At 32.4% G+C, this 22,610-nt stretch overlaps 2 protein-coding genes across 2 annotated transcripts in view; both read left to right on the top strand.

Annotated features, from left to right (window-relative positions):
- LOC129220792 (Y+L amino acid transporter 2-like) overlaps nucleotides 1-4,200 on the top strand; it is a 37,616-nt gene extending 33,416 nt beyond the window's left edge. Inside the window, exon 10 of the mRNA XM_054855222.1 lies at nucleotides 1,057-4,200. Coding sequence (XP_054711197.1) covers nucleotides 1,057-1,118 — 62 coding nt within the window. The 3' untranslated portion in view covers nucleotides 1,119-4,200. The remainder of the gene's footprint in view (nucleotides 1-1,056) is intronic.
- A 13,827-nt stretch (nucleotides 4,201-18,027) lies between these two features.
- LOC129221474 (FMRFamide-related neuropeptides-like) overlaps nucleotides 18,028-22,610 on the top strand; it is a 29,209-nt gene continuing 24,626 nt past the window's right edge. The window contains exon 1 of the mRNA XM_054855956.1: nucleotides 18,028-18,115. The gene's annotated coding sequence lies outside the window, so the exon portion shown is untranslated. The remainder of the gene's footprint in view (nucleotides 18,116-22,610) is intronic.

The following is a 22,610-nucleotide window of genomic DNA, read 5'->3' on the forward strand; positions in this document are numbered from 1 at the left end:
TCATCTTAAACAGTGATCTTGCATAATCAAGTCGCAGAACCGCTCCCTTTGTGTTGTAAATCGCTTGAATATACTCGCCTCACAGTGCAGTATTTGATTTCTCTTTGTTCCAATCTTTATAGTGCTTTCTAAACGACAAAAATTTGAAAATTCATCTTATATCCAAAATGTCAACTCCAGGTATTTTTCTCCAATATGAATCAATTTTTATAGATCAAGGGTGGAAATTTTGTACACTACATGACAAAGGAATTTGATAACGAAAGTAATTACATCATTAATAAAAAATAAACCTTTATTTGTTTGAAGAAAAATGGTCTCTTCAATAATATTTTTTAAAGGCTAGTAAGAGCAGTAATAAAATTTACAGCAAACATGTGACAAAGTTCCTGATTGATAGTCAAAAATTTGCATGAAAATTTCTTAGAAAGTTGTCGGTCTTCAACACCTTTTAATTGTTGAACATAGTTAGAGATTAACTACCTTCAAGTGTCTTTCCTGCTATGCTGGTTCAGTTAATAATAATTCATAGCCTCTATATGTTTGAAACAACTTGTAATGTCAAAGTGCACAAATAATATTGGGGGGAATTTCTCTAATATAATTATTTAAATTTTAACTGATAATTTTTAATAAATTGTAAAAAATATCAATGAAATATTTTACTGCGCATTGTTGAAACATTATAACAAACTTATATAATGTCTAAAAATGTTTTTATATTAAAACACTAATTCTAAAGAATTGGACTTGAAAATATCAGCTTGAAAGCCAGATTTTGTTTGTGTCTGTGTGTGTGTCATAATCCGATAAACCAAGCAATTGGTAGGTGCGGGTGGTCTCTGAGAGTGTCCAATGTCAAATGTGTGTGTCATAATAATGGAATCGATGAATTTGTAAACCAGTCATCTTCATCATAACGGAAGTGGAGATGACAGGTTTTAGGACTCAATGATTCAATAAGACTTGATTGTTCCTTAAAATTTTTAATTAATTTATCTATTCTATTAATCTATTTAATGTAAGAATCTAAAATCTGCATTTTTGTTTTTGTAGGAAAACTCACTAGATTCATCCAGAAGGTATTAATCAGCGTGCCGGAAGAGAAAAGGGATTGAAGTTGCCGGCAGATAACTTGATTTTTTATTGACAAAATTTAAAGGAATGGTTATCATCTAGTCCTGTACCACATTTTAAGGGTTTAAAAGTGAAACGTTGTATAACTAGAAAGCAAAATAACGGAGGGACATATTCCGACGCTTTTAGGGAATTCCAACATTCTTTATGTGTTTCGAGAAGAAAACGAAGAGCCTTTATTTTAAATGTTTTTGCTTTTTTAATGACATGTTTTTTCATTACTTGCCGCTTTAGTGTAATGTGATTTAATTATAAGAGTTCTTGGTAGCAATATTTAAATATTGGTGAAATGGAGTTACATTTAATCATTTTTTTTATAATTAATTAGCAGACTGTTGTGATTCAACTAAAGGAATACTTACAAGAGGATATACTATAGGATCTTTCATTTTTGTATATTAAAGGGCTCAGATATTGGTTAAATATTTTCAAAAAATGATCAATATTTTAACGTGTAACGTTTGTTACAATCTTATTGCTGTTGCCATTAAATCAAAACTAAATAAAATAAAAAAAGCTCATGAAAACGATGTTTTAAACACTATAAGTTAAAAAAAATGAAAATGATCATCTAGAAAAGTTTCATGTTGGCGAATGCTTTGCATTCGCTACAGTATTATTATTTTATTACTTCTGTAACCACATTTTGAACTAACTAAAACTGCTTAGCTTTTTAGCACTTTTGTAAATTCTCCGATAATACTGTGCGTTTGTGGATCTGCTATTTTGTGCTAAACAGGTCACGGGTGAACTGGGTGATTTGGCGGAATTCAGAATCGGAAATTAGGAACTAAAAAGCTGTTTTTGTAATATTTCAACAACCTTTATCACTATTTGCTTTAGGCATAAATTTTCCAGTTTGGAATTTTCATGGAAAAATAGGATATTGTAAATGTCTTACAAGATTTTTTCTGAAAAATTTACAAGTTTTACCCTTTTCAACACACAGCAGATTCCAACTGTTTTATTAATTATTTTCTTTTTCTCCAAAACGCTCACGTTTTATATATGTGGAGGGAATTTTATTTCAAACTATACATTATTGAGAAAATGTTCTTTTTTGAAATTATGATAATTGCAGTGAATTAATGCCATACTTTTTGCATAAGTTCTGGACTTAAAACGTAATTATAGTTTATTTCTTATGAATAACGGGTCTCATCTTCAATCGTGTTATTTATATCATCTTAAGTTTTACAGCGTGTAATGAGTATTTCTTTCATTTTTATAAAACATTTAAGTTTTAAAAAAAACTTTAAAGACTCCATTTAATAATGCATAAATTTGTGTTTCATGTGAGAAATGAATTTTATGTTTGATTTTTTTATTTATATCAGTTCAAATATGATATTTTGTAAATAATATGTTTTATACTTTTATAAAATACAGACAAATAACTTGAAAGATTTATAACTTTAACTAAGCCAAAACTCACAATTTGAAATTTTATTCGCCGCCTAATATTTTTACGAATGCAATATCATTTTTTAAATTTGAGTTTATAATTTTTCGATAAGTAATGCAGTTAAATAATTATTTTTTCTCTACCTGTATTTGTAAAAAGGCTGTAAAATTCACAAAAAAATATTCTTAATTACTCTTGAGTGTGCTTCAATATTTTATTTCATATTCTTTATTAATATGATGTAATAACAGTAATAAGTAAAAGGTATACGCTAGTAAAAAATAAGATATTCATTAAAAAAAACCGCAGAGTAACTTACATTCTATCTGAGTTGAAGTCATTTAGAACTAAAACTGTTGAAAATAACTCTTGGTTCATTTCGCACTTTGTTTAGAACGGAATGAAAATTTAAGAATTCAGAGAGCAGTAACATAATTTGGAACCCTTGTTCAAAATTTTAACCGATGCATCTGTGTTCTAGCTAAACTAATTATCTAGACAAACATCTAGTAGTGTAAAAATGAAAAGCTGCATTAACTATGAATTTTGAGGAAAAACAAGCAATTTAGATAAATTTATTATCAGCGTGATACAAAACGTTTTTCGTAATTATTGGAACATATCTCCCTGTTAAATTATGCTCAATTACTGTTGAAAATGAAATAAATTACTGTTCGCTATTCTAGTTTTTTAATGGGTACTTTCCCGTTATAAGTACGTTACTTGGCGCATTTTTTATCCTGGCGGTTATTTTCAATTTTGTTCATTTCCACCATGTTTGGTCAAAGTGACTTAGAAACTAATTGATTGTCGATACTATCCGATATTTCGTCTTTTAATGAAGTTATAACGAAAACAAGCCAATAAATAAAAATTAAAACACCATTAAAATGAAAAACAATGTGTCAAATAATTTTATTTAGCAATTCAAATGTAAATTTATCCACTAAGTTCAAAAAAAAAAAAAAAACATTCAATTACGTGAAAAGCTCAATTAAATAATCCACCAGCTAAATAAAACAACATTAAAAGCTCCATAAAAAAGTTAAATAATCTATTAAATAAATATATCTTGTCATAAAGAAATGTCAAAAGTTCCATTATAATTTTTAATCAGGAAAAGGGAAGCAAACGTGGAGAGTGTAATTATTATTTTTCTATTTTCTTCAAGATAGAAAGCAAACAAATTGCCAACCAAGTGACGTATCTGTTACGGATAAGTAAAATGGGCAGCTGGCTGAAAATCTCTTCCTTTTCCCGATAAAATATTTATTAAATTTTTTAATATTTTTTTTCTATTGTAAACATAAGCTCGTTCAGTAGGGCAGTGCCTTTAAAAACTTCACCAAACTTTGTGTGTGTTTGTGTGAGATAACATATAAAAGTGTTAACTTTTTTATGACTTGAACTCGAAGAATGCAAAATGCATATCGACATTATTAATATATACTTTAATGCATGATTCCATCCATATGTATTCAGAGTGTAAAATATTTGATAGTTGGAATTTACAGTGTTTACATAAACCATATTGCTTTTGAAATGATATTTTGATGTTTTGTATGCTCATGACTTTATTGTTGAATTTTTGTACTTTATACGCATTTTTGACTCATGGTTTAATAAAATATTTTTCCACGAAAAGTAAATTTATCTTGAGTTCTATGCCACGTGCCACCTTTTGGTGTGATTTAATTTATGAAATTATTTTTAGTACTGGCATGCATGTTGCCAATACTTTTTACCGTAAAATTCTATTTTACTGTAAAATTTTATGGTAAAAAAAGCAAGAACGCTACGGCTAGTTATGCTCTCCAAAAAGGAGGAAATGGAAGCTTCGGGATTCGAACCTAGATCTCTTTGTTTCGAGACAGCTGTTTCAACCACTACCCTGAATGGGCACGCTGTCCGGCGGAAAAGGAAAAGTAAGTGATTCGCTTCATAATTCATAGTATTTTTTTTTAATTACGTTGTTTTTCTGCTGGGGGAGAGGAGAGAGCGAGATTTTCGTTTAAACGTTTTCATTGAAATATTGATCGCTTATCGGCTGGGCTACGGTAGCAAGGTCGTTTGGCGAACTAGGCGATAAACAATAGAGTTGGTAGATTATTTTGAGTTTCAAAGCAGCTTTTAACGTAACTTCATGCTTTAGTGAATTGTTTTGAATAAGCAAAGATACTTTTACGCCTTTTTGTAAGCTATATATATATATTTACGATAAAAAGGGGGGGGGATTTGTTCAAGGGACTACTTTTAAATGCTTAGCACGAGCATCACGGTACGGGCACTGCTAGTAATTAATAAATTAAGGTTGTTTTTTCCACGTTATTGATGCATTATAATTTTAATACTAGCGAGAAAAAAATCGTCCAAAAAAAAAAAAAAAAAAAAAAAAACACTGCAAACTTTAATACTTATTCTCGGAGCTTATGGCCCTCCAAGGTTTTTAATGAAATTCTTTCCGGTACTAACGACCTAAATTTATTTTTTCGAAAGCTTATATTTGTTTACTGGTAATTTGTGTTTATATCTCCTATAAATATTTTAAACCACAATTGAATAAGATGCTTAAATTTAAGCTCTTTATATTTGCACAAATGAAAGATAATTCTTTCTTTACAGAAATAATTTCCATCATGATTGGAACTAATAGGATTAAACGCTGCAGTTTCCAAGCAAAACTTTGATGCTTTGTCAAAAATATTAAATGCCATTTAGTGCTTACAACTTAACCTTAATGTTGATTAATAGAAAACTGCTGTTGGATTTGAAGTTTAAATTTTCCTCCGCAGTGATTCTTAATTTGTCATTACATACCGCGATTTCTCTATTTCGGCAAATTAATTTTATTTCCGTAAAAAATAATTCTGTAAAAGTAGTTTTTCTGCGGAAGTAGTGTCAATGAAAGAAAACAACCTATCATCGCCACGGCGTTTACTAAGGGCTGTCCATAAAGGAATCGATTATTCCAGAAAGAACATAAGTCCAACTAATACAACTTTTCAGGAATCAATAAAAAGTGATTCTTTCATTCAGAAATGAACTAAATTCTACGAAAATTTTTATGACTAATCTAGCCACAAGTAAGATCATTACTGCACCTTAAATTACGTTTCATTTTGTCAATGAATTTAATTTTTTTTATTATTATTTTTTTAATTTGGACTTATGCCCTTTCTGCAATAAATATCCTGAGAGACTAGTTTAAAGTGATGAAAATGTAAATCAAGTGAAACAGATTTGTTTCAAACTGATATGATTATAAAAAATAACATAACAAAGTGACGTAATCTAAATTCATTATCTTAAGAAAATACATCTGTGTGTTTTCCTCTTTCTCTCATCTTATTTTAATGAAATAGTAAAGTCTGGTGTAAAAAAAATGAAAAAAAAATTACAGAAACTAACAAACTGAGATAAAAACAAAAGTTTTACATGTACATAAAAATATATTCAGATTCATATTTATCAAATACATCCTCCATGGAAATCTTTTTTTTTTTTTTCTATCCTTCTCTTGTGAAAATTTTTTGTACCAAGTTCCATGTACATATTAGTATGACTATTTTCAAAATTGCACTGAATAATCAACTTGATATTTGTTATTTCTTCCAACTATATGAAACTTTTCCCTTTGTACTCAATATTGGCAAATGTAGTTCAGCCGACAAGAATTACTTTGCAATATTCTCTTGAAATCCGTGTATAAAATAGCTAGCCTGAAACCGTTTCGTTGATGTTCTGTCGAATATTTAAACATAATGAATGTTGATAATTGAAAATATTTGTCCAAAATCTCAATTTGGGAGATAAGTCCTCTTAAAAAAAGAAGGGCGCCTGTTTTAGCAGTTAGAGATTTCATTGTTTTCAACAGATTTGGAGGTGAATCTTGGTGTAATTTCAGGATTTCACTTATAAGAGATTGGATTTCACATGGTCATAATCTGTCATATCTGTTTAACATTCACTTTACTGTCTCAAAATCCCGATCGCAAAGAACAAACGAATGTACTCTCAGAGGAAAGTCATCAGCAATTTTGTTGAATTTCTTCAGTGTTATTTCTAGAAAAATTCTCCTGCAGTGTTGTTCTTATTTTGACCAGAGTATATCTCACTGAAAGCAAACACTTTTTTCGCAGTTCCTAGAGTGATGTTAGTAAAACCCCTGAGAAATTAGCGAATTTCATTCCGATTCTGTGATTTCGAATCCGCCCCCCCCCCCCCCCGAACTCCCCGATCCGACGAACTTACCATTGCGAAATTATGCTAGATCAAAGGAGTTATTTATTTTTACTTCGTTACGCTAAAAAATCTAGTTCTTCTCTGATCTTGCTATTGCGTCTTATTATTTCGTCCTTCGCGTTTAGTGCAGAAAGGGCATAAGTTCGGAACTTATGCCCTTTTTGCACTAAAATATGACCCCTAAATAAAGTGCTTTGTTGTACAAGGATTGATTTCCCTGCTACACTAGTTGATGTCTCTACGTATAAATATGGGAAAACCACAGCTAACAATTTTGAAAAAAAAAAAGTGACTTATGCCCTTTCTGCAATAATCGATTCAAATGATGCAGAGGTGGAAACAAGAGAAAAGTCGTGTGGTGGGGTGGGGTGTCACGACGCTGCCCTTCTTAAACCATCGAAAATTTTATGCACCTTTCTTTGTTGAATGTGATCATGTGTTGTATGTATTAAATAATTGCATACAAGATGGATGGATTAAGAAAATTGTCAAAAATATCATGCAAAAGATATTACGTATTACACACTGCGTTCAAATACTTTATCAGTGTAACCTTTTTTATTTATCAATTAGTTGCTTTCATAAATATTTGAAATAATACTTCCTTCATTGCTTCTGAAATTAATTAATAAAATGTAAACCCTACTAGGCGCCTTATTCCTGGCCGATTTAGTACTGTTAATTCACACTCAAGCAGTTCGAGAAATTTTTGATACCCAGAAATCTGTAGTCTTTCAACATGACCCATCCTAAAATGCTAGGCTGTATCCGCCCCTTAAATGATATCACATTTTTCGCCCAAAACAATTGAATCCACCCCCCATGTCACTAAGTTTCACACTTCACCTACCCCCTCCCTTCCTTGTCACATGTCACGCTTTTTTTATAAGCATATTCTTCTAAAAATATGTCATATCCCACTTCTTGTTACAATGCTCCTCCCCCCTGTTACAAGCAGTTTAAATTTCATTAACTCCGCTCCCTCTTAAAGCGGGACATCATTTGTGGACAACCCCTAATCCAAATTTCACAAAAGTTTTCAACGATAGCAAGTTTGAATAAAATTTTATATCACTGTATTTTCTGAATATGTAACATAAATTATCGTATTTCTATTGATACTTTTGAGTAACTACTTATTATTTTAATAGTTCTCTTTATATATGATCGAGTAACGCTGACGTCACCAACAATGAAACGCACCCCACGGCATGATACACTCTATAACGAAAAAATTGACGCACCAAGAAACAATCATCCGATTGCTTTGAAATTTTGTATGCATGAGTGTTTTGACCAGATATGCAAATGATTAAAATTTGGTGTCCAATGAATGAATAGTTTGACCTCCAGCGCATCGAAACTGCGCATCCAGCAGATGTATATAAAGATCAGTTCTTCAACAGTTGTTAAAACTTCCGGTTTGATTGCGATTTAGATTACCTTTCAACATTTTAAAAATGTCTTGCCGCATGGTTCGTGCTCATTTCGCTCAACCGTCAGAGTTTAAAAGAGGTTATCATTGGATTGAAAGAGGCCGGTTGGTCTAACGGAGAATCGCTCGTCATTTGAGTCGAAGCATGCCGCGATTCGAAGATTCTGGCAAGGATGGGTGGAAACTGACCGAGTTCAGCGTCAGGATGGTAGCGATCGACCTAAGGTCACAACAGATCGTGATGACAGAGTGATTGTCCGATCAGCTGTCACAGCGCTTTCTTCATCTCTATGAACCAACAGACATTCAACCCAAACCCCAGTGTCCATCATGACCATTTATATTCCAGGCCCCACAATGTATGTTCGTAAAAATTTTTAGGTCCAGAGATTTTCTCTTTAGAATCTTGATCTGTAGGTGTTCTAATGTGAGAATATCTTGGGTAGACATTTTGAATCCTGCGCGAAATAATTTTACAGGCCATCAAAGATAGCGGCCATTTTGGTTCACTTGCTCATTACGTTTTTCGCAACGTGCGTACCTATAAATTTATTTTTAGTTTTGAACTGAAGTTTTTAGGCTTTAGAAAGTCAGTTAATGTAATAGTTATGTCATAAAAACCGCTCTGGCTTTTTCCACAATTTTTACGTGAGGTATCTCTGACGTTTTTTGTTTAAAAAATTTTAGTTACTTAAAAGTGTACAAAAATTAATAACTCTTAATGAAACCAAACGATTTTAAAGTGTAAAACCTTTTGTGTAATTCAATATTTTTCAAGGTCACCAGCGCAGCCAGCAATATCTTCTGTTGGGGGGTTTTTTGGTCAAAAATACCTTCTGAAGGGGGTTTTTTGATGAAAAAACCTTCTGAATGGGTCTTTTCGATCAAAAATACCATCTGAAGGGGATTCTTTGATTGAAAATACCTTCTGAAGGAGATTTTTTGATCAAAAATACCTTCTGAAGGGGGATTTTTTGGTCAAAAATACCTTATGAAGGGGATTTTTTGATCAAAAATGCCTTATGAAGGGGAGTTTTTGATCAAAACGGCCCTTTCATATGCATAAGCTACTGTATTAAAATTTGCATTCATGTTAAAACCACTGGCTATAGGGATTTTTTCACCCCCCCCCCCCTCGCTCCACTCTGTTCAAGGTTATTTATCGTCTGCTATCAAAGTAATTGTTTTCGAGTAAAAATATTCCACAGTTCCAAAAACTTTTTGTTTCATGTTTTTCTGTGACAATAACTATTTTAGCAATGGCTGATATTTCTAAACTGAGTTCAGAAAGTTTTGGTAGGCAATTGAAGACATCTTGAAGACAGTTTTATCAAACGAATATGCAGTTTGTCAAAAGGAATCAAGAGAAAAATTATGTTCTTCGACAAAAACGAGTTCGGGAAGCTGCTGAAATACCCAAAGACGCAATATTGAAAAACGCGGCGAGAAAATATAGTGTGTCATTGCAGCAGCTAGTGCTATAAGAAATACAAGAGAGGAAAAACGCTAAAAAAATGGTAGAAAAAAATGCACAGACAAGTTATTTTGAAAGTGAAAACAATGTTTTAGAAGAATCAGAAAGTACTGAAGGAAGTCGAAATCAAGACGAAGTTTTTGACAGAGTAGCAGATCTTAACAGCGATATGAATGTTTCTGCTGCGAATTCATATGCACATTCCAACTGTATAAGTTCTTATATTCGAAATATGAGCGAGAAACCAATACACAGTCTGCGCAACATCTATCCTCAAAATTGAACTGTTTAAAAAGGCAAATGAAATATTAAAGCCTCTGTTAAATGCTGGGCATGGATTTATTCTTTCAGAAAAAAAGAGTTGATGCTCAATGTAGATGAAAATGGATTGGTTTTTATTAATGAAACAAAACTATTTCTCGTAACAACGTATAATGAAAGGATTCTTTTCTGTGCTTCCAAAAGAAAGAATGAACCTTTGTTGGGTTTTTTTAGTGATTTATCTCCAAAAGTACTTGCTGCTGCTTTTAGCTCACAAGAAGCTGTGAAGACTGCAGAAAATCATTGAGAATCTTGAGAAAATCATTATAAGATGTTGATTTTAAACTACAAGAGAAGTTCTGCTAAGCGAGTAAAGACGGTTCAGGATGCTCTTGGCTCAAAGGATGAGGAAAAAAGTCGAATAATGATTAAATCGCTACGCACCAATATTGAAAGCTTGAAAACAGAGATTGAGTTTTTGTTAAAAGATGTAGTGACAAATCAGAACTGTGCAAGTGTTGGGAAGTGTTTCGTTCACTGGTATCACTTGTAAAACACTTTATTATTGCTGATCGCGAAGAAAATCACAAATTATACGTTCAAACTTGAATTACTGTTTCCAGTCTTTCGTGTATTTGATTGCATCATTTATCTAATATATGAAACATGATACGTAGAGAGGATAAGGGCGCTAGAAAATGAGTGTCCCTACCTGTAAGAAAAATTCATTCAAGGTAAATTTGTTGTTAAAATTCAATGCTGTGAAGCCAGAGATGAAATTGGAACAAACGATTCAACGGTCACAGAAAAGTGCCGGAGAAATTGCAGGGCAGACGAGAAAAAGTATGTTGCGGAGTGGCATTTAGAGTATCATGAAATTTTAATGATATGCAAGGTGTTTCGTGGTCTTACTAGTTCTCATTTAATGGATCACTGTGACAGTGTCCCGCATCCTTATTTTTATAGGCAATCATAGCCAGTATTTTAATAAAAATGTCAAAAGAATTGTTGATTTTATCTATCAACATGTAAATCCCTATGATATTTCTGAAACAGAGCAACTTTACAGCTTTCTCACTAAACAACTTGTGAATGGTAGTGTCAAGATTCGCCTTCTCAGCATCATGAATATCATGAATTATTGATCAGAACAGTACCGCCAGTTTAGACTGGATACATTTTGTTTAAAAAATTGTCTGATTTACTTTCCAAAGTCAACCTACCATGCTTTGAGGCACACAGTTCTTCATAAAATATCACTTCTAAGCTAATGGGAAAGAATAAACTTTAACAAGGGTACAAAGACATGGAAATAGCGAAAGAAAGGGGGAGAATGCATTAAAAATATTTTAGCTCATGACTTGTTTCCAACGAACACATTATGTGATGGTCAGGGGCGTTCACAGAAAATTTGGGGCCCGTCACAAATGCCCACAAATGTTTCGGCCGCCCTTCCATATTGTTTAAGCACATATTTCATCCCTAGTTTTAAAAATAATAGGCCCCCTTCAGGCTCAGGCCCGGGCCAACAGGTTTATCTTCTCTCCCCCCCCCCCCGTTGTGCACGCCCCTGGTGGTGGTGATTCACCTACCAAGCTAGATTGCAGAAATATCCGTTCCCAGAACATTTTTTATTTAGCAAAGTATCCCCAATAAAAACTGCCTTCGTTATATATTTCATGCCACAAGTCCGCTAAATAAAGAAAACTTTTGGCGAAGTTATCAGCAATGTTCTGCACGGATTCATTCCTGTATGCTCTTTTCATGAACTTCATCCTGCGTTGGATAGTTATTTGCAGCATGTTGTGAAATAATCCGAAAAGATGAGAAGGGAATCAACAAAGGGCAGAACAAACATTGCTGTAATTGACAGAAAAACACTAGTACCTATGCAGGTAGAAAAATTCTGGTCTTCGGTATCAAATAAGTAAAATTTACAGTAACTAGCACGCAAGGAAATAGAAGAAATGTCCAAAAAATGCTACACTTTCCGCTATTGCTAGTGGTTTAACAGTTAATGAAGAAGCAATCTGCAATACTTTTCATAGAAGATTTGAGACACATCATTGAAGAGCTTAATTAGAATAACTCAAGAGAAGATGCAAATCTACGAATTTTTCCACACATAGACTGGGCTGATAAAAATTGCTCAAAAAGAGTGACTGCGGCATCAAATGATACAGACGTCCGTCGTAGTGCAATAACATGCAATGCAAAAACAGATCGCAACCTTTTTTAAAGGTAATTAATCTTGTATTTTTCGTTTATTGTGTTGTTGAAGAAACATGTATGTGATAAACAGGAGTTTAAAATGAGCATTTTGGATTATTTATTAATTTTTGTACCCTTTTTAGTAACCAGAATATTCAACAACAAATGTCGGAGATATTTCCACGTAAAATTGTGGAAACAGCTAGAGCAGCTTTTATGACATAATTAATACATTAATTGACTTCCTTAACTCCAAAAACTGCAGTTCAAAACTAAAAATAAATTTGTAGGTACGCCCGTTGCGAAAAACGTAATGAGCAAGTGAACCAAAATGGCCGCTATCTTTGATGGCCTGTAAAATTATTTCGCGCAGGATTCAACATGTCTACCCAAGATATTCTCACATTAGAATACCTACAGATCAAGATTCTAAAGAGAACATCTCTGGACCTAAAAATTTTTACGGGACTACATTGTGGGGCCAGGACTATTACAGACGGTTGGGACAGTGAAATCTACGCTCGCGTTACGCTTCCTGTCACTGACGCCTCCACACTGGCGAGCCAGATTAGAGTGGTGCATGGTCGATCAGGTTGAAATGATGCCGACTGGGGACGTATAGTCTTTAGCGACGAATCCCGCTTCCAACTGTGTCTTGACGATCATCGAAGACGCGTTTGGTGGCACCCAGGGCAGAGGGGGGGATCCTGGTTTCACTTTTGTGAGCCACACTGGCCCATAACAAGACAATTATGGTCTGGGGTGCCATTTTCTTTGATAGCTGGAGCCCTTTAGTCGTAATTAGCGGTACGTCGACGACATCTTATACCTGTTTTGCTGCCGTTCCTTGTGCAGTACACTAGGTTGGTTTTCAGCAGGACAGTGCCAGATATTATACGGCACGTGTTGCTATGAACTGTCTGCAAGCTGTCAAACTCTTCCGTGGCCTGCCAGAACTCTCTCTCATCGAGTATGTCTGGGATATGATGGGATGGCGATTGCATCTGGCAAGGAATGTTAATAACCTCGTTCGACAATTGGAGCGAATTTGGCAGGAAATACCGCATGACACCCTTTAGGAGCTTTATCCGTATTTGCCACGCCTTGCTTCAGCTTGTATCTAGGCTAGAGACAGGTCAACACCTTATTGAACTTAATAGTATAATTCCGATATAAAATATTCAATTAATCTGAGAATTTAATTATTTACCATTATGTCTATTGTCTTCCTATCTACCAATTTTTGTCTCGATCAGACCACTTCTTCTTGGTGCGTCGATTTTTTTTTTTTTTTTTTTTTTGTTATAGAATGTAATTTGATAATAGTTTTTGGTAATGTTTGACTTGCAGGGAAATGCTTCATTTTGACGAGGCTGAATTGGATCCGGTACCTTAACTGTTTTACAAGTAAGACTGTCCTTTTAGTAGAATGAAGAAACGAAAAAGTGGGTCAACAATGAACGCTATCTACTGGAGCTTAGGGTTAAACCACTGGAGTGAGGGTTAAATTTTCAACTATCAAAATATCACCAAGCAGGCAATTGTTTTTATTCAAATGTATAAGCAATTTTCACTCGTCATACCTTGACGGGCGATTTTCTAGTATTTAAATAATACACGAATTTCTCGTCAAGATCATACAGCGGTTCTCCCTTAGAGATTGCAAGTAATCACTTGTCCTTTTAATGAAATAATGCGATATACTTTACTTGGTAAGCTTCGATGTTGTCAGATGAGAGAGAAACTAATAGTTGAATTTTTTGTCTAAACTCTGCAATGAATTCACATTTTAGCTGCACATCATCAATTATTATTTCAGTAAAATAAGTTTATTTTCTTGGTAAGCTTCAAAATTACACATCAACGCTAAGGAAGTTTCTTTCCGATGTATGTTTGTCCCTTTACCTCCCTGGTTGCGCCACTGATTATCACTTCGGCTCCTTCAATTAGGTAAAAATAAAGTTATTTATAATTAAACTCGATTTTAAAATAAATTTTAGGAAATTATTTTATCTAGTAAATTGCAAATTACTGCAATAATTACAAAAAAAAATCTTCTGGTAATTTAAAAAGAAAATAATGTCAGATGATGCGGAGAATCACGATTGAACCACATTTTTGCACATTCAAAAAGTTAACTAATTTTTGATAAATTTCTTTCACTTATGCAGAAGGAAAAGTAGAAAATTATTTGTTGCTTGTATTACTTTTATTTTAGGTTACTCGATTTTTGAAGAATTCATATTTTAAAAAAATGATTAGTTTATGATATTTATTTAATTCTTACTTTAAATTAACTATATTTTTGAAATTGAAAGAATTTTTTTACCATGCCAAATTCATTCAAGCAGTTGTCGCACGCACTACTTGGCATAAGAAGCAAATTGAGTAAAAAAAGCAACTAGCTCCTCACCTCAAGCGACTAGTTTTTATCAAGACAGGAAACCTAACTATCAATTAACCTTATTAATACATTAGGATAATAATTTTTAAAAATAGAAATTGAAAAGGTTTTGACTGTGGTATGTACCAATATTGAGACGATTAAATGTTCTTATTAAAATTTAAAAGAAAATTTTAACTCAAACTAGCTTTATCAATAAATTAGATCAACAACTTACTCAACGTGTTTATAAATTTAAAAGGAAACTACTATGGGCACTTCAACTGAATTCCGTGTTCCAAAATCAATTTCAGAATGAAGCTTAAAAGTAATAACTCGGCCAGAGCTAAGAATAGAGCTGACTGATAGGTTTTGTGAAACATCAAAGAAAACTGTTCTGTCATTAACACTTTCAGGGGCAGTGATTGCGCTGTGAAACCACTACTTTATGAATTTTTTTCTCTCTTTTTTCCGAATTTTTTGAATCAAAATCGCTTGAGCCCTCTTCTTTTAAGTTCAATGAACAACATTAGATGGCAGAATAACAAAAAAAAAATTCGTAGGCTCAATTTCTTGTTCAAATGATCATTTTCAATTTTTCGTTTACCCCAAAAATTGGAATTTTTTTCAGATTTTAAAATTTTTAATTAGCGCTGAAAGAGTGAATCATTTTTCTTCTTTTTTCCTGAGGTAGACAATCATATTGTTCGAAAAGATTCAAATTCATTTTTGCATGCATAAACATGTTTTTGTCCTTCCCCAGATGGGGTGTGAATAAATGGGGACACCACCCCCAGTGAAAAAAATTCTGAAAAAAAATTTTTTAACTGAAAAATCTATGTCTAGATGATCAAATAAACCCATTTGTGGTGTTTTTTATTAAGATTTCTCAAAAATTAATGACGCGCCCCTGAAAGGGAGCAACATTAATAAACTAGACTAAATCAAAAAATTGTAACTAGAGACAAAAGTGTATAAAGAAGTAGCAAAATATTTCTGGGAAGAGAACCATTTTTAGAGTTCAATTGAAATAAGTAACTATTTTAATACTGATTAACTGATTAGGGTTAAAAAAAATTAAAAATGCATTGAGAGGCGAATATAGTGGGTAGTAATTTACCACACGGTAGTTAATTGCACCAGTTACCAGTTTTAGTAGTTTAGTATGAAATCATTATATTTTTTAAAGTTTCACGAAACTTCTAATTTTAATTCGTCCTTATACAGCGTTAATGAAAAAGTTTTACAACGTATCAATGCCTCAAACGAAAGAAACAATTAATTCTGTTTTCGATGTATTCACACGGTGGGGGGATGGAAGCGATTCCAGAATGAAGTTTTGCGAGCAGCGAATTTAGTTTGTTCATCTAGCAAAACTGCGGATTGCCTGAGGTGTATCTGAAAAGCGACCATCGCATTTCTTCTTCCATACTGGAGGCAGACCACTCTAAAATGGGACTCGACTCATTCGACATTTTGTTCCCATCGTGTGGAGTTATGGCTCCTTTGATGCTCGAAATTCACCCCACCCCAAGCTTGTGGAGCTCACTACCATCAAGCAGAAGAAAAGTTAGGATGATATGAAAAATAAAGCTTTAATTTTTGAGCAATCAAAATTGTTTTATGTTCTTACTTTTGACGTTTCGATCCTTTTTCTTGATGACGAGACAGTTTGTAGTAGCCTAGTAATAATGCATCGTAAAATAATATCGTCTGATAATTAAAAGTAATTTTATTAACAAAATAGAAACTGAATGGAATTATTCAATTGCGGTATTTTTGCTTAATTTAATTTATTTGTTTATCAATTTTGCAGACTATATATTCTTGATTGATTCTTTTTAGTCTACTTTTCCACGAAAGTCTATTTAAAAAAACGTTTTTTTTTCTCCTATCTCTCATTTAAATGAACTAAATGAATTGTAAAAAATATCGATTAAAAAAAGTCAAATATGAGTTAAATTATCAAACAAATGTTGAAAAGGGTTTTTAAATGAGGGAAATGTGTCTTTCGGTGCGTCTGTCTGCACTAAGCTCCACCCCCACTCAATAACGTTTTAGGAAAATGTCCTATTCTAAAAAAAATGTTTTCAATATTTTGTTCGAAATATATCAGCAAGGACACTTTATTCTTATATTTATTTTTGAGTTGAACAATGTTCTGTGTGTTTCTAACAGCTCCAAAAAATGTAACATTAGTGCAAATAATGAAATTTACTGAAACATGCATGAATGAGGAAAAAAAGGTAGGCTTCTCCAAACAAACTTTGTTGAAAAGAGCTCTTGATTAATAACTTACTTGCAAAACATTTTCTTTTTATCTGGCTGTTTTATAAAAAAAAAAAAAAAAAAAAAAATTCGCAATTCAAAATTTTTTAACATTATTACCTAAGGGGAAATTCAAACTATTTTATCAAATAAAGCAACAACACTAAAAGAGACAGGTCTTTAGTTCCAAAAATATTTAGAAAATTGCAGAGATTCGGATTTTGTTTTTTGTTTCAAGACGTTGATAAAAAGTTTTAAAATTCTAAGTGCAGTTTCTGGTAGACATAACATTGACTAAATCAGGAGATTAATTGAATGAATCGAAGAAAACAGAATTCAAACCGCGAAAATTTCTGCGCAAACAATTTAATTTTTGATATAAGTGGTTACTGAAACTTAATCTTTATTTTCATAATAAATTGAAAAATTGCTATTTTCATTTTGTTTTTTGAAACAATTCATAAGCAAAAACGAAAAATTCTTTTGAAGTTAAGGAATTTTGTTTTTCATTGCCTCCCTTCCTATCCACTGATTTCAAAAAACCTGTGTCAACCTTTAATTTATGTATAATTTTTAAAAAAATAAAAAAAAAAACTTTGAAGAAGCTTATATCTTCCTAACTATTATTATGAGGATCTGTTATTTGAACAGCTAAAAAATGGTTATTTTACTATTATTTTCAGGAAAAATCTTGCAATAAGTTCTTTTTGAAGCAGAACGTACTTTTTTTCTTTTTGTTAGTTGGAAAAAATGGTTTTTTTTTTTTTTTTTTGGAATGCAGAACTTTTTCTTTACGGGATGCCCACAAAAGATTATAGTAGCAGGTTTTTGAATGTGGTAAACAAAACTAGCACTTAAAAAGCCCATTTAGAACCAAAATGTCCGACAGATCGGTTCCCCTCCCCGCTTGAAGGAGAAATAATTGCTTTTTAGCACCGTTGCGGGCATTTCTTTAATTGACCGCAAGTGGCGGAGTTCTCACGTGACCCCCTCCCCCGTTAATCGAAACCTTCTAATAATTGATTCAAAAAAGTTTTAATTAGAATGAATAAAACGGTGAATTCAAATGATGAGCCGGTAAAGCGTGGTACGAATTTTTTTGAAAAAAGGCGGAAGCGCAACAGGTTGGGGAAGAAATACGAACAGTTGGCACATGAATGAGAAATACTATTTAAAGGCCGACAGAAAATATTTGAACCCACTTCTGTAGATTCTGTTGTAGCTTCGACCACGATTGGATATTCTTCTGTTGCTCTGACAAACTTTTGGATATCCTTTCATCGTTCTCAAAGCAGACAAGTAAGACTTGCATTTTGTGCCTCCTTTTTCATGATTATATTTTCTGATTTTCAATGGAATAAACCAGTTGTGTCCAACCTACAGCTCGCGAAGTTGATCCGTGTGGCCCGTTGATTTGTGCAATGTAACAAATCGAAAAGCATTAAGGAGGAAAATATTCAGAAATTGGTTTCTAAAAAATATGTATTTAATAAAATAAGCACCAAGTGATTGATAACAACAATTATTCGTTTTTAACTTTATTTCTTTTTCCATATTTTCCCATATTATTTCGAAAATGATGAACTATTTCGAAATTGTGTATGTGTTCTGACCCGTGAGAATGATTGGCAACAACTAAAAAGCTGATTTCGAGTACATAGATTAATTAGTTTGTGTTCGATTTTTGTTTATTTTTTTCTTTGTGCATAATCTATTTTCTTCATTAAAATATGCAATTTTTTGTGAATGTGTCCAAGTCCGACACAGAAAGAACAAGAGAGAAGACGTGCCGGAAAGTGGCAGTTTAGACAGTGAAAAAAAAAGATAAAGTTTCACTTCTAGCCTGTCTTTACTACACACATTTCTAGTTCCTTTTACAAAAAAGGAAGTATTGTATTCGCAAAAAAATTTTCACCCAAAAATCGACCTTAATTTCCATTTTGCTCACCCCCGAATGAATGTTGAGTTCTTTTTTCGACTCGACCACACGTGGATAAGTGCCTAAGAACAAATAGACACGCGAAATATCCATTTTGACGATTTCCGAGTTAGTTACAACGAGTTTTCTCATGACGTCTATATGTACGTATGTGCGTATGTATGTCGCATAAATCAAGAACGGCATGTTCTAGAAAGTTGAAATTTAGTACGTAGACTCCTAGTGGAGTCTGGTTGTGCATCTCCCCTTTTGGTTGCATTCGAGTGTTCCTAAGGGGGTCTTTTGCCCCTTTTTTGGGGGGAAATCATTGTTAATTTCGATGTAAACTCAAGTGGTGTTACAATTTGGCGGACACTTGGCAATATATCGAAAGTCTTTTGGTCGCCGTTTTGTCGCCAACTTCGCGACAAATGGGGCGATTTTTTTTTTAAATATGGTTTTAAATTGGCCACTGTTGGTGATATTTAGAAAGTAAACTATTGAATCACATTAAAATTACCAATAATGGGAAAATTACATTAAATTGGAGCAAAAGGAAGTTATGTGAGGCACACATCAGCTCGTTTTAAATATGTTGATACAGGCGTCCCTCGTATAACACAGTACTTGTAACAATGTTTTGATATTACACAGTACCAAATTTGCGATTATTATAACACGGTTTCGATATTACACGATATGAAACTTGAATTTAATACTTCATGGTTTTGATATAACATAAAAGCTATGTATTAAAAAGATGGAATTACATTTTTGTTCAATACTGTCTGATAATAACTCTAATAAGTTTTTACTTTGTTTTTATGAAACTTGGTTTCGATATAATACGGTGGACATCACTTGATTCACATTATTTCTACGGTTTCGATATAACACGAAACACGGTTTCGATACAACACGATACATATTGACATGATTTATACTACTATCAACATGATTAGTGTAAAAAATAAGTTAAAAATTTATTTTCAAAAAAGTTTCGTATAACACGGTTTCGATACAACACGATACATATTGACATGATTTATACTATCAACATGATTAGTGTAAAAAATAAGTTAAAAATTTATTTTCAAAAAAGTTTCGTATAACACGGTTTCGATACTACAGGGAACGAATTAACCCTGTGTTATACGAGGGACGCCTGTATGTACTGCACATAAACGTTTATCCATACTAAATAATCAGCAAATTTTAGAGAGAATTATCTTCAATGAAATATTTTTCAGTTGTCTCATTGAGCAGGAATTTCGTAACGGAAACTAATGAGTTTCCCCCTCAAAAGTAAGCAGCGGATACACAAAGTATAAAACAAATACCAACATAACAAAAAAAAAGTATCCTTAATTTTATTTATTTATAAAGAATATAACAGGTTTCTTGATCTCTTGAGGAAAAATGAATTTTATCTTGGATTACATGAAAGATTTTCCCATACACTCAAAATTAGTTATATAAAGTTTAATACAAAGAACTAATTTGAGGCCGACATATAAAATCGATTGTTATTCAAAATGAGAATTTCTGAATTATCCCAAAAAACTAATTTATCTGTTTGAAAACTTCAAATCTAAACATCCCCATGGGTTGAATAAAACTTTGGAAGAACTTCTTTTAGGCCAATGATGCACACCTATTTTCTACCCGAGGGCACATCTCATATTGAAGTGACTCTCGCAAGCTAGAACACACATACAACTTCAAAATATTTCACATTTTTCTGAATAGCGTGGGAAAATATGAGAAAAAACAATTAAAACCCAATAATTTTTGTTATCATTACTATACTTCTTCTATTATATGCATATGTTTTTCAGAAGCAAATTTCTGAATATTTGGCTATAAATTTGTAACATTGTCATATTTATTGTGATTTTTCATTTGTTACATTAAACAAAACAACGGGCCACACGGATCAACATCGTGGGACAGTCGCGTTGGCCGTAGGATGGACACCATTGGTTAGTCCATATTCGCTTACTCTTATGTTCTTCTATAAAAACTAATACTGTCCAAAATCAAGTAATTCTTTTTGTGCGCCTTGAGTAAGAAACAAAAAGAATTAGCTTAAGAAGTGTGAAACATTTAGCGTGCTAAAATATGATTTTCGCTGTAAAGTGACGAATTAACACCATGGAAAATCAATATTTCTTACTATTGAAAAATGGGGTCGTTTCCAAAATTTTAAAAGTATTTTTTTCTGAAAGAACATGCTTAAAAACATAGGATCTCACCTTTTTTTAAATAATTTGTTTGAGTTTAATATTTTTAAAAAAAAACTTAAATCGTTGGACTTTCATTGTTTATGCTTTTGCCGATGACATCACAAATGATTAAATGCCATTCAGTGTTGCCAAACACAGAGCAAAATATTTAATTCCCATCTTTACTCACGTGTATTGGCAATGATATGGTTGATAGCAATCGTAGAGCGCAATTTTAATTCGCTTCTTGATTATCATAGCGTGGAAACGTGGTACAAAATGCGCCAAAGAGCATCATTTGTGATGTCATCAAGACCACACCTTGTTAGCAAAATCGGACATTTAAAAACATTAATTAAAAAATAACTGTTGGGAAAATAAAAGAATTTTCTAGGTCCAGGGTTTTTTTTTTTTTTTTGCTTATTCTATCAATTTCAGTGACTAGAAGTACTACTTTTGATTTCAGGAAACAACCCCATCAATGACAGGCAACAGTTGTTTCCTGATTTACGATAGTGACATTGCTTATCACATTACGATATCGTGCAACTTGTGAGTTTTAACCTTTTTTCACAAGTGAGCAATAGCATGCTGAGCGTTTTTACACCACTGAAAAAAATCTTCACAACATTGAAGCAATAATTTGATACTTCTTTTCCTCAATATTTTTGCTTTATAATGCAGGCATAAAAAATTTCTCATTTTTAAACCTGTGTCAAAATGCAAGTGCTACAGGAAATAAATTAGACTTGGTACCTCTTAAAGAGCAAAAATCAGTGATAACGTAAGCTCGCTTCTTTTGCATCGAGAAAGGGGTTCCTAGTAACCCTAAAACCCGTATATGCAGTTCAATGCAATTTGTACGAATTAAAGTTTCAATATTTCCTTCTACTTATCTGTGCAAAGGTATTTCTTTGTTTCTAAATTGAAATCATGTTTTTTTTTTCCTATGGATCTAAACTTTTTATTAAATGTATTTTCCTAAAATTAACTCATTAAAAACAAAACCCTTCTCTATAGTTATTTAGCCTACTATTATGAGTGTAATAAAAATTGTGGTAACAATATATATGTAACTAAAAAAAGAGAAGGGTGTTTAAAATCTTACATTTAAAAAATTCATCTTTTAGACCAATAGAAAAAAATAGAATGTATTTTTTCCCTTTTTTTCTATGAGTCTAAACATTTTATCTAATGTTTTTTCCCAAAACTAACTCATTAATAGCAAAAGACTTCCCTAAACGTACTTGGCATACTATTAGGAGTGCTACGAAAATTGCGGTCACAAAATATAGATAAATTGAAAAAAAGAGAACAATGCTTGAAATCCTACATTTAAAATATCAATAATAATGATAATACTTTTTCTACAAACTTGATTTTTACTTTTCATGCTCTAACTATTGTTTTTAATAATAAACGTTAATAATAAAAAAAAATGACAAAAGTAAAAATTAGATCATTTTTTATTAATATTTAAACAAAGGTACCAAGTCACTTTAAGAATTTTTCTTAAATAATAGAGTTCAAACTGTCACAAGTTTTTACCTTCATGAATTGATTGCATAAATACTTGATCGTACCGTATTTTAAACATAACGTGGATATTCTACTTATTATATTCTAATAGTTAATTTCCTCCCAAAAACTA

This window comes from Uloborus diversus, chromosome 4 (genome assembly GCF_026930045.1).
Source record: "Uloborus diversus isolate 005 chromosome 4, Udiv.v.3.1, whole genome shotgun sequence".
NCBI classification, from domain to species: Eukaryota; Metazoa; Arthropoda; class Arachnida; order Araneae; family Uloboridae; genus Uloborus; species Uloborus diversus.